The sequence below is a fragment of the Micropterus salmoides genome, unplaced genomic scaffold (genome assembly GCF_014851395.1).
Source record: "Micropterus salmoides isolate LMB-PRFRI ecotype aquatic unplaced genomic scaffold, ASM1485139v1 Ms_hic_scaffold_20, whole genome shotgun sequence".
NCBI classification, from domain to species: domain Eukaryota; kingdom Metazoa; phylum Chordata; class Actinopteri; order Centrarchiformes; family Centrarchidae; genus Micropterus; species Micropterus salmoides.
In genome coordinates, this window is record NW_024041151.1 from 7,114,616 (window position 1) to 7,126,920 (window position 12,305).

Consider the following 12,305-nt stretch of genomic DNA (forward strand, 5'->3'; position numbering starts at 1 on the left):
TACTTTTGAGTTCATTCATAAGTATGCTTCAAACTCTTTATAAGGAATGGTTAGAAATACTGTCTTTTTTTTATCACATTGTAAAAATGTTCTGACCTCATGCGCATGTAACTGAACATGCATTCTTGTTGAACCAAGAAATTTTTGGCTTCCAAAATCAAATCAAATCTGTAATTTTTGAAGTGCCAACAGAGTCTTTGTTTATTATTTATTTTTTTATTTGTTGAATAAGACCAACTATGAGGTGAGTTATTGCATGCAGATGTTTATTTCTGAAGACAGAGTTGAATGTTTTCAGATCAGTTAACTGCAGAAAACTTTTGTATGCTAAATTATTCACTTTATAGGCATTTTTATTATTTTTGTCTACAAATCCCATGAAAATACCAAAGCCTACAATGAATTGATCCTACAAACAAGTATAGTCTGTGTATCCAAAGTCTGATATATCTTTTTCCTTTGAGCCATAGAGTACGGTGGTGTCCAAAAACACATCATTGAGCCTCACAGTGGCACTGGGTGACATATTCCTTCATTACAACACATACACATATACATCGTCCTGCTGCTCCAAATACTCACTTCAGCACCAAATGTGCATTAATCCGCTGCTGAAAATAGTCCCCAACAAATGCACTATTTCCTCCTGTTTGAGAAACGGTGGCTAAAAAGTACAGTAACCAGCTGTTTTAGGAAATTACTAATCCTTTTTCAAAAACAGTGCAATTTATATTTGTGAGCTATTTTTTAAGATTATGTCTTAAGAAGAAACAAATGATATTGGTTCAGAAGTCAGAAAGTATTGAGACACATACACGGTGTTGTTTTTTGTCCTTTCATGGGGTTTGTTGACAATAAATAAAAAAGAAAAATACCAGACTTATACATTTTCCCATTCTTTTTATAGAGTTAAATGGAACTATGGAGCTAAAGCTTTTCATGAAAGTTTTTTGATGTTATAATTTGCTTTAGATGAACCAAAAGTTTCTTACTGTTTTTCTACAATTAATTCAACCATTTCCTGTTGTTTGTGGGTGGGGGGGTTCTCTCCAGGATGGGCTGCGTAGACTCTCTGGGAATGAATATGTCTTCTGCAAAAGTAAGTAAGAACCACTGAATTGCCACATTGTATCAAAGATCACTTATCAATAGAACAACACAACACAAATCACATGGTGAGTGTTTCAGAGGATTAGACCTCTGCCCAGGTAGACGTTATGCAGAGAGATGCTACAACTGATGTGCTCTAATAAAAAACACAGTAAGTGAACTGTAAACATAGCATTCTAGTAGTGTAAAAATGTTTGAGTCCCTGCAAAAACAGAAGAGATGAGAAGACCAAGACCACTCTTATATCTGTTTGCTTAGCTTATGCTAAGCTAAGCTAATCAACTCCCAAATAAGCCCTTTTCCAAAATGCTAAGCTATTCCTTTTACAGGTGCCATTAATTCAATAAGCATAGGTTTCTGGACGTGTATTCAGGTGATATTTTGTAAAGTTTTGTAGCCTACATCTACACTAATGCATTGCCAGGGTTTCTGGCGTATATCACGTCAGCCACAGAAATGTTTTGTTTTTCCGAACCTTGATGAAGTGAAATGGAAGAATCACCTTGTTAATGCCAAACCAACCAGAGAAATGAAAAGGGACACACTGGGGACTATTGAATACTACCCACAACTGACTCATGTTTTCCATCTTGTAATTACGTACCATACTGTGCATGACCCAACGTCTGTGTTGGAGGGTCAAATCTTAAGACTGAAGAGTAATCATAACCGGTAACTGCACTGAACTTGCAATTTATGTGACAGAAAAACACATCAAATGAAATAAGCATTAGGGACAATTAGGAAAATATAAAAATAATATCCCTTTTAAGCGGCTAGACACATTAGCAGCGCTCTTGTAATTACTTTACCTCCCTCACAGGTTCACACTCTAAAAGATGACAAAGAAAAGCCAAACAGTGTTGAATTAATGTTAATGAGTTAAGAACAGGTAGGAGTGCAGACATTTTAGCCTGTGGCCGCCATCATCACAGAGATTATGGAACATGAGGTTTGCTGAATCTCATGAATACATGGTATGTTTCAGGTGGTTATTGTCTGAATGATAGCATCACACTGTTCTTGTAGCTTTCTAGAGGGTGAATTCTTTCATCTGAGTTTATTATGCAATCCTCATTATAATGATTAAAGTCACAAGAGCACTTAACTGAGAGAAGATCTAAATCAAGGGTCTATTTTCCAAGAAGTTGTATTATGTTTCATCAAGTTGAAAACAGTGTACTCATTTCAGAGTGGCAGCTACTTCTGCCCTCATACAGTTCTTTAAACAATCTTATCACACAACATCTTTCTACCATGGTCTCAACGAACCAGATTTACAAAGCCAGACACTTGGCCAGTATGTTTGCACATGTATATAGATGTTAAGGAGCCAAGATTGGGCTGCCATGATTTATCCATTAAATCCCACACAGAGCTCTCTCTCTGTTTGCCCCTTTTATGGTCAAATCACCCTGAACCTCGTATGTGTGTGTTGTCCGTGCACGCTTCTGTCTACCTGCTAGATATGAGCCCGAGCCAGCTGGCCATCCCAATCACTCTGAATGACGTCCCTCCACCCATTGCTGAGATGCTGAATGATGAGGAGTGCTGGGAGTTCAACATCCTGGAGCTGGAGGCAGCTACACACAAGAGGTACGAAGATGGGGGAAACTTAATCGAGGCAGCCAAAATGGAAGTTTAGAAAAATGTTTAGAAAAGGTAATTTATTGCTTGTTGCCTGGTAATCATTTAATTTAGTTAACACTCCAGCAGTTACTTGATTTATTGTTACACATCTTTTGCATCCTCAAAATTGGCACCACCTTCAAAAAGTTTGGTAAATTCTGAAGGAAACCAAATGTGTCGATGAAGTTTTTGACATCTTTCCTTAAAAAACCATAAGCACGAGCATTAAAGGAATAGTTCGATTTAGATTTGGGTGCACAGTATAAGCTTATATCTGTACAGAAACTATGAAGCTTCAGCAAGCAGCAGATTAGCTTAGCTTAGCATAAAGACTTGGGGAAAATGGGTTGACATGAGGAGTATTGATATTCTCATCTAACTCAAAATTCAGATTCTACCTACAGAAAGTCAACTTTTGTCATATTTTGAAACTACAGCAACTAATTAGATGTCAATTGATTAAGTGTGTAAAGATATTCAACTCATAAAATTATGCAATGTGTAAAAAAGACCATTTAAAGCATGGTGCAGGAGGAATGGATAACAAAGATGCCGTGATGAAGCAAAAAGTACAGAACACAGAATTACTGGGTAAAGTATAGGAGAACATTTAGTACCCTCCCCATGTTGTGCACTCACCCAGTCTTTTGTGTGATCCTCTGCAGACCGCTGACTTACCTCGGACTGAAGATCTTCACGAGTTTCGGTGTGTGTGAGTTCCTGAACTGCTCGGAGGCCACGCTGCGCTCCTGGCTGCAGGTCATTGAGGCCAGCTACCACTCTTCAAACTCCTACCACAACTCCACACATGCCGCAGACGTGCTGCACGCTACAGCCTACTTCCTACGCAAAGAGAGAGTCAAGGTTAGAAGAAAAACACACAGTTGGAATGACTGACAATCTTTTAGTTAAAACATTTACCGTATGCTTCCAGTACTGACATCCCTCTGTCTCTCTGCTCTTTTATTCAGAGCAGTCTGGATCAGCTGGATGAAGTGGCGGCACTGATAGCAGCCACAGTGCACGATGTGGACCACCCAGGCAGGACAAACTCCTTCCTGTGTAACGCCGGTAGTGAACTGGCGATCCTCTACAATGACACAGCTGTGCTGGAGAGCCACCACGCAGCCCTCGCCTTCCAGCTCACTGTCCGAGACAGCAAGAGCAACATCTTCAAGAACACAGACAGGTCAGTAGTAGCAGTTTGTGGCGGTGTTGTACATTCAGTCTAAGCATGTAGTATGATCAATAGTACGTGACATTAATTAATCCTATGGTGTATTAGTATTAACTTTATCCCCTTCACTGCTGACAGAAATCAGTTCAGAACACTGCGACAGGCAATTATTGACATGGTGCTGGCTACAGAGATGACCAGACACTTTGAGCACGTCAGCAAGTTTGTCAACAGCATCAACAAGCCGATGGCTGCCATAGAGGAGACCAGTGTAAGTGTGGTGCTTAGTTAGTCACAGATATTTTGATCTGTGAGCTTTCCTGCAGACACAATTCACATTTCTGCTTGTTCAGCTTACCTACGATGCACTGTCTAAAGACTGTGGGTTACTCTACAAACACTAACTGGAATTAATTAATTGGAAAGTGCAGGTTGAATTTGACCTATAATTAGTGCCAAATTAAAGCGTACATTTTTCAGGAAATGTACAGACATGTTACTAAAAAGACTCAATGTGTGTATGAGTATGCCAACAGAAAGTACTGAATAGTGTGCATGTATTATTTTTCTGCATGGTTATGCTTTTTGTGTCTTTCATGCAGAGCATGAACAGCGACTGCGAGGGTCAGGCCAACATCAGAAACTCTCCAGAGAACCGTTTGCTGATAAAGAGGATGTTGATCAAGTGTGCAGATGTGGCAAATCCCTGCAGACCGCTCGAGCTCTGCATCGAGTGGGCTGGACGGATCTCTGAGGAGTATTTTGCACAGGTGTGGGAATACTAATACAGTTTAATAAAAAAAATGCAGCTAAAGATGAGAAATGTACTGCACCTGTAAAGGGAGGCATGCATTTATTTCTTGTGATCATTTTCATTGTGCGCATTTACCTTCGCCATTGTGACTTCCTTGGGATCTGTGTGTTTGCCCTGCAGACAGATGAGGAAAAGAGACAAGGGCTGCCGGTGGTGATGCCAGTGTTTGACAGGAACACCTGCAGCGTGCCCAAATCTCAGATCTCCTTCATAGACTACTTCATCACTGATATGTTTGACGCCTGGGATGGTAAGAGCAATTTCTGTTGTGTACTCAATTGCATACCTTTTGTATGTTTCTGTGTGTGTGTGTGTCCACTTTAATTCCAAGTACGCTATCCCTAAAATAAAGTTCTGTACTTATTTACTATAGAGTCTGATTGTCTTACTAGAAGGTCACAAGTCAGTGTTCACAAATCAGACAGGCTCCTTTTAAACCTTGAATGTTTACCTTCAAAGAACTTAAGTACTTAAAGTAAGTGGCTTGGAGCTTTCTCACCTGCTTGTACTTAAACATACAGCTGCCTGTTGCCCTGACATATGTTAGATGTCTGGTCTCACGTCAACTTGTTTCTTGTCCTTCTCTTTGATAAATGTCTCAAGCCTCCTCTTTTAATCCAAGCAGTTTTGTTCTCTGGCTGGTAAATTTACTTAGCTCCCTCAAAATGAAAACATTGGTTTGACAAAAAGTACAATCTTCACTCAAATTCCACTTACTCACTTTTTTGAGAGCTTCCTGAGCAAATTGAGTTTGTTCAGATTGCTGACAAAGATGCTGATGCTGTTGAAAGCTCCAGTTTAAAGTCTAAAAGGACCTTTTTTCAGAGACTTGTTGATCTGCTTTTACACAACTCTTTCCTTTAATTGACTTTCCATTTCAGTTGTGACTTTAAACTACAGTCTAACAAGGTTTTGAAATAAGGTTCTGCAGAGACGACCCCCAACAATGTTTACAGCAGCTGTTGGCCCTCAGCAGCGGTAGGAAATCCTCTGTATAACATCACCTAACACTATAAACCAGGGGGTTACCAGCTTTTCAGCATCTTCAGCCATTTCTACAGTTTAGGGCCAATTATAAGAAACATATATTTTTCCATTCCCTATTTATTAAGCAGAAGCTTTTGGCTTTTAAATGAATAATATTTAAGAAGCAGAAAAAAAGAGTCTACAGCCAGGCTAGCAGCTTTATGAAGCTGTACGTGGGCATAACACTGCTTTTTGAGCTAAATGCTAATATCAGCAGTCTCACATGTTCTCAATCCCAACGTTAACATGCTGATGTTTATCAGATAATGTTTAACACGTTCACCAACTTAGCTAATTACCACAAATAGCTGAGGCTGATGTCATTGGTAGATGAACAAATTACGACAAAACTAAAGTATCGAACAAAGTCAGAGGATCATCAGACATATTACAATTCATCAATAATTTCACGGCAAACCGTCGGTAAACCAAAAATATCAACGTCACGGTGGTGCTAGAGGAAACATCAGGGGATCACCAACGTCTTTCAGCTTCATCCTCTGGTGACCATGAGTGTCTGAAAAACATGTGCCAATCCATCAAGTCAATAATTCCTATAAGTGAAAATTTTGACCTGCTCGTGGCACAATAGGAAACGTTCGATCACCGAAGTCATGAAAATGTATCATCACAGCACCATTGAATATCTGAACCAAATTTTATGGCAATCCATCCAATATTTGTGAAGATATTTCACAAAAAAAAACAAAAATCAACCATGTCAACCTTATGATGGTGCTAGCTGAAATGTCAGGGGATCACTAAATTCAGAAGAATTCATACTCTGGGGATCATGAATGTTTGGATAAAATGTCATTAATAATGATTGCTAGCATTTCCAATTTCAGGTATTCAAAAAGAATTAAAATTAAACAATACAGCAATTCAGTCGGACTACCAGGATAAAACAGATCCTCATACATTCAGATCTTCACCCGATGATTTCTTCATTGTTCTTGGCAGATCACAGGATAGGAAATTACAGGAAAGGGTTAGAGGAGGAGGAGCCAGTATGGTGCTTATAGCTCCCCATTCCCACTGATTTTCCCTTTTAGCTTAGTCTCCCCAAGAGGGAACTTGTTTACAGTCAACACAGCTCTGATGTCACGGAAAGATTCCAAATGCCAGTGGGACAGAGACAAATTGCGAGGTCGTCAGAGGAGGGGAAGTTGGGAAAATAGTAGAGGGGACGGGGGTTTACGATCTCTCGATTTGGGGAGGGAAGAGCGGTCAAGTACAACTTTACTTACACATAAACACAAAAACACACATGCAGCCGCTTTCAATTCACCAGGGTCACTGTCGGGTCTGCACGGGGGTCATTGTTAGTTCCAGAGATGTAGCGTGGGTCATCAACAAAGCCGGAAATGAGGATGTAAACAGCGCGGGTCATGTACTGAGAACACACACTCAGCAGAACAAAAAGCTGTGTGTGTGTGTGTGTGTGTGTGTGTGTGTGTGTGTGTGTGTGTGTGTGTGTGTGTGTGTGTGTGTGTGTGAGTGTGTGTGTGTGAGTGTGTGAGTGTGTGAGTGTGTGTGTGTGAGAGAAAGAGAGAGACCTCTGACCCCGGCAGTCCTTTTATGTGGGAGCAACACTGCAGAGTGTATATAACATTAGCCACTGTACATGAACCACATACACACACACTCTACATGTTCCTGCTTTATAGCTCATGTGGAATGATAACATGAAGTGTCTGGTAACAGGTGTGTCTAGTCAGTTGACATTTCACTACAGATGTCTGTTAATTCCTGGATTCCTGAAACATTTTATTTACAGAAGCTTTAAGCATAGTTTTAAGTCAGTCTTAAAACAACACTTACATGCCCATATGTGCACTGACAGAGTTACTGGTTGCCTGTAAATGTTCTGCTGTTCATACTGGCCCTGAAGTGATCCGCTCATGTTGCAGTTTTTAATCTATCTGCAGTCCTCGTTCTGTTCAAAAATGTGTTTTCAAGTTCAGCTGAGGTTACTATGAGGCTTCAGCAGCCTGAGTTAGTCAGATCAAGTGGTTATTTTTTTGTTTTTCCTCAGTTACAGTCTTATTACTTTTGATAAATAATCCTTTCAGTCATTTTTTTAGGCAAACATGTCAACCATTCTGCGGTTGCAGCTTCTCCAATATAAGAATTTGCTGATTTTCTCTCTAAATCTGGGGTTTTGGTTGGTCTGTTGACAAAACGAGACATTTAAAGAAGCCCACCTGGACTGTGAGAGACTGGTGGAGCATTTTTTTACATTTCATAAAAACACAGAATTAAGAATCGGCAGACAAATCAATATTGATAAATAATCTGTCCTACAAAATTCCTTAATTTTGTTTCCCTGGATGGTGTTTTTCTTCCTGAGCCATAGTGAAGGGACATCAACACAATGAGCGAATTATATTCTGAAAAATATGCTACTTTGCAAGATACCCACCTGTCTTCATGACACTAACTCAGGCTGCTGAAGCCTCATGTTAACTTCAGCTGAATTTTAATCAGATTCATGTGAAGAATGAGGACTGTAGATTTTCTCCACCATCTCTTACATTGGAATCATATTATGAAGGGATCTCCTCACAGCCAGTATGAACAGGAGGAATTATTATAGCAACCAAAAACAGCATCATGTTAAGACTGACTTGACTCAGCTTAACTGACCTTGCTTGTGTGTCTCCCCTCAGCCTTCGCCTGCCTACCTGGTCTCATGGAACACCTGTCGGAGAATTACAAGTACTGGAAGAGCCTGGATGAGATGAAGTGTAAGAGCCTGCGTCCTCCCCCTCCTTCTTGACCAATTCCTAATCGCCTCCTCTCATCCATCACTCCGGGCAGGCTAAGACAGAGAACGCAGCCCTGCAGTGGAACAAAGTCTCTTCAGCTGTGATTCGACGGAGGTCTGTGCCCTCCCGGGCACCCCCGGACACATTCTCGGACCCAAAGCTGGTCAATCGGGGGACTCTGAAAGCAGACATCACTGACTGATGAACACTGAGACGCTGTTTCAATCTCAAATCACAGCCTCTTTTCTTGTTTGGTTCTCGTGGAGGTGGTGTTCTGCCAGTTGAGAACAGGTTGTCATTTGAGGGCCCCGCCGACTCTCTGTTGTCACTTTATGGCCCTGTTAAGTATTCCAAATAGCACCGCTACAAAACTGTGTTGACCTCATCATTCACTTGACAATCTGTACCGTCCATTGTAACATCAGAAACCTGCACTTTAGCTAATCAAGACACTTTCATTTTGAGCTCCTCCTTGCTATTTTTGCTTTTCAGTAGTTTTTTTCCTCAGTTTTCTTTAAACAGATCTTTTTATTCTACGTCTGTCTATTGCTGTAAAAGAAATGTGGTGAATAACGTGGTCACCAAAGCTAGAGTCACTAACTGAGAATAAGTACAAAGACGGATCTGTTCGTGCTTGCCGGTTAATGTGTGTGTACTAAATTGCCAACTTGCGAAGGTGCTCATCTGGAAATTATTCTTATAAACTGTGATAAGGTCTACAGTATGAGACACACTTTGACTTGTGTATGGGACCAAATTCTTAGCAAACCCTGTCGGCCCTGTACAGAAAAAACTTGTTTAAGAAAGGGGAGCAAGTACCAGGATCCAATCAGAGAGGGAGAACCAGCACAAAGGTTTTCTAAATGTCCAGCCCCAGATACAGAGGTAGCCTCCAAGAAGACCTGTGTTTGTGATGACTGCTGGATCTAAAGATCATGTAGCTCTGTAACAAGTGGTGAAACATCTCCCTCTACTGTTACGGTAACTTCCTCTACATCACCGTCCTTTGTGCTCAAGACAGTGGCGATCTTTGTCAAACCTGTATGTCAGAACAAATGGAGGAACAGAATTGCACTGTATCAGAGTTGTCTAAGTTAGACGTGATACTTTCATCAAACAATAACATCAGATGTTACTTGCATAGCTTTGTGACACTAACTGTAGACATTTGCACCCGAATAAGAAGAAACCTGACTTGCTAGTATCTGAACAATGCAAGTAGGCTATACGTGTTCTATGTGAAGTGACACTGACTGTTGTATGGTGCAGGCACAGATGTATGAAGGAGCGCCAGATCCATGTTCAGATCCAGCTTGTAAAAACAGCAGCTGCAGAGCCAGTGTCTAACACCAATCAGCTCCGGCCCGCACATGTTTTTTGTTAAACCAGTTTTACTGTATCTCAAATAATCCAAACTGCAATTCACCTTACAGACATTTGGCTCTCTTCTGGGAGAAATCTAGCTGCGTATGATTCTTAAATTATTTGGATTCAGATAAACGAACTAAAGAGGCCATGGGATGATGAGATTTGTATGATGTGTCTGCCCTCTGGTGGCTACTTGGGGGTGTTGCAGTGGTGGTACGCATCAGAAAATTAAATTCACACATGAAGGTGAAACAGTATTGGGAAGGTGTTAGCATCTAATTAAATTAGAAATCAAAATGGCGATTAGTGGTTAAATCTGCAGATATCCATAAACTACCTGAGCTGCTTTGGTCAAATGGTGTAATTTCATTATTATGTAAAACCAGTTCTCGTCCCAAGACTTCATCTGAATGATGGTCATGAGTGAAGTAGGAGGTGTTGCTGTGCGCTTACAGTATGCGTGTAGTTAATCCAGGAAATGCACATTACAGTATTAACCAAAGGCACAGAGAGCTCTTTACAGGTGCCTTATTCTTTGGTCATCTTTACCGAAGTATTTTTAGGCTGAAATAGTTTCTCCTGAAAGAATTAGAAGAAAAGCCATACATGTTATAGATATTTTGAAAAAAATATGACTCTCGGCATATTACTTTATGGTCTGTGCTGCAGTTTTGAGTTAACATGGTGAGTCAGTGTTAATAGTTTAGCCATGATGGTCCGGACATTTTATCCTTTCTGTTTTGTACAACTCTGTGGTTTTTAAAAGACTGAATCAGGTGATGTTGGAGCAGATGTGAATTCCACTATTGGTTTGTCAATCATCATTTCAGTTCACTTCAAATAGACAGAGCTGATCAGGTCCATGTTAAATGCATTTATAAGATGTAGTCATTTCATTGATGACCAAGGTCTTAATCAACGCCTTAATCTTGTCACATCTCAGTGTTTAGGTCTGCTATTGTTGCAATACACTGTAAACTACCTAATGTACCTGCTGTTCCTGTAAATACTCAACCAATTTTTTTTTTTGCTTTGCATTTTACATAATTTGCTTATGTAACTTTTTTTGGCTGTTATATGTTGCAGGGATGATTTCCAAAATCTATAAAACAAGATTTTAATGTTTTTACAGTGACTTGAAATGAGTGTTTCATGACATGACGCTGTCACTGATCAGAAGATATTTTTGCTAGACGATAACGAAAGATTTCTATTCAAAAAGATAATTTAAATATTTCAGATTTACAAGTCAAACATGCCTTTTTCTGTGAGCAGCAATGACTGGAATGTGATGATATGAATTAATCAGATGACAGCCAATCGCTTAATGCCTCGCTTTGAGTCTGAGGCAGAACCAGATTGTATAACTGCTTGTTATATAATAAGCCTTCATCACTTACAGTGATTTCTATTTCCTCTCTTTCACCTCTGACGCTGATGGCCGTGGCTGCAGACGTGCCAATCCGGTGTCATTTTGTATAATTTATAAACAGAACAATAATTAGAAACTGATGTTGTATTCAGTATAAATTATTTTTCAAAGAAACAAATTATTATTGGCCATGAGAACTGTAATGTGTTTTGAAAGATTGTATTGCCTCATGCATAGTGGGAAAAAAAGCTTTCCATCAGTCACTTAAAATGTTTGTTAAAAAATTTAGTTTGCGCTCTGAATTTTGATGTCTTATTTTGCTGTTCTGTCAAACACAAATGTATTGTGAGAGACAATTAAAAAATTCTTTAAATATGAAGTTGTGACATGAATTGCAGCAACAAATTGAGAGGCGGTGGACAGGTTGCCAGTTCATCACAGGGCTGACACACAGAGACAAACAACCATTCACACACACACAAGGGCAATTTAGAGCCACTAATTAACCTGTGCATGTCTTTGGGCTGCCACAGCACCCAGCTAGAACCCACGCAGAACATGCAAACTCCACGGCAAACTGGCGTGGGATGACCAAGGTTCAAACCCCGGACCTTCTTGCTGTGACGCGACAGTGCTAACGACCACACCACTGTGTCACCCTTAAAGAAACATTGACATGACATTTTGGGAAATACACTTAGTCCCTTTCTGGTGAAGAGCTACATCAGAATCCGTCCGGTAAATATAAGGCTACAGCCAGAAGAGCATTAGTGTTGCTTAAAATGAAGACTGAAAGCACGGGGAAATAATTAACTAAGACACCAATGCAAATTACCGCATTAAGAAAAGCAGTGCAGACTCCTTGATGATGAAAGTCTGATTGGGCAAATGTTATAAAGAGGTCTGCAGAACTGGTGGTCACAAGAGGGTTTTTGCAGACTGGGTGGTGGGGAAAAAACACCCAAATCTCTACAAAGAGAACTGTGAAACAGGCTTATACACCAAATATGAAGCTGCACTGAAATGAGGACTGAGGCA

At 40.1% G+C, this 12,305-nt stretch overlaps 1 protein-coding gene and 1 long non-coding RNA gene across 2 annotated transcripts in view; one reads left to right on the forward strand and one right to left on the reverse strand.

Moving 5' to 3' along the window:
- Positions 1-9,498, forward strand: part of pde8b (phosphodiesterase 8B) — a 40,120-nt gene extending 30,622 nt beyond the window's left edge. Inside the window, exons 15-22 of the mRNA XM_038734545.1 lie at positions 1,054-1,099; positions 2,577-2,706; positions 3,405-3,603; positions 3,711-3,928; positions 4,055-4,187; positions 4,519-4,686; positions 4,851-4,980; positions 8,429-9,498. Of these exons, the coding sequence (XP_038590473.1) occupies positions 1,054-1,099; positions 2,577-2,706; positions 3,405-3,603; positions 3,711-3,928; positions 4,055-4,187; positions 4,519-4,686; positions 4,851-4,980; positions 8,429-8,538 (1,134 nt within the window). The 3' untranslated portion in view covers positions 8,539-9,498. The remainder of the gene's footprint in view (positions 1-1,053; positions 1,100-2,576; positions 2,707-3,404; positions 3,604-3,710; positions 3,929-4,054; positions 4,188-4,518; positions 4,687-4,850; positions 4,981-8,428) is intronic.
- On the reverse strand, positions 967-3,772 carry LOC119915003. The gene is made up of 4 exons (XR_005446878.1): positions 3,661-3,772; positions 3,418-3,582; positions 2,570-2,693; positions 967-1,091 (listed from the first exon to the last, which is right to left on the reverse strand). It is a non-coding gene; the product is annotated as an uncharacterized LOC119915003 (long non-coding RNA).
- Positions 9,499-12,305: the final 2,807 nt, after the last annotated feature.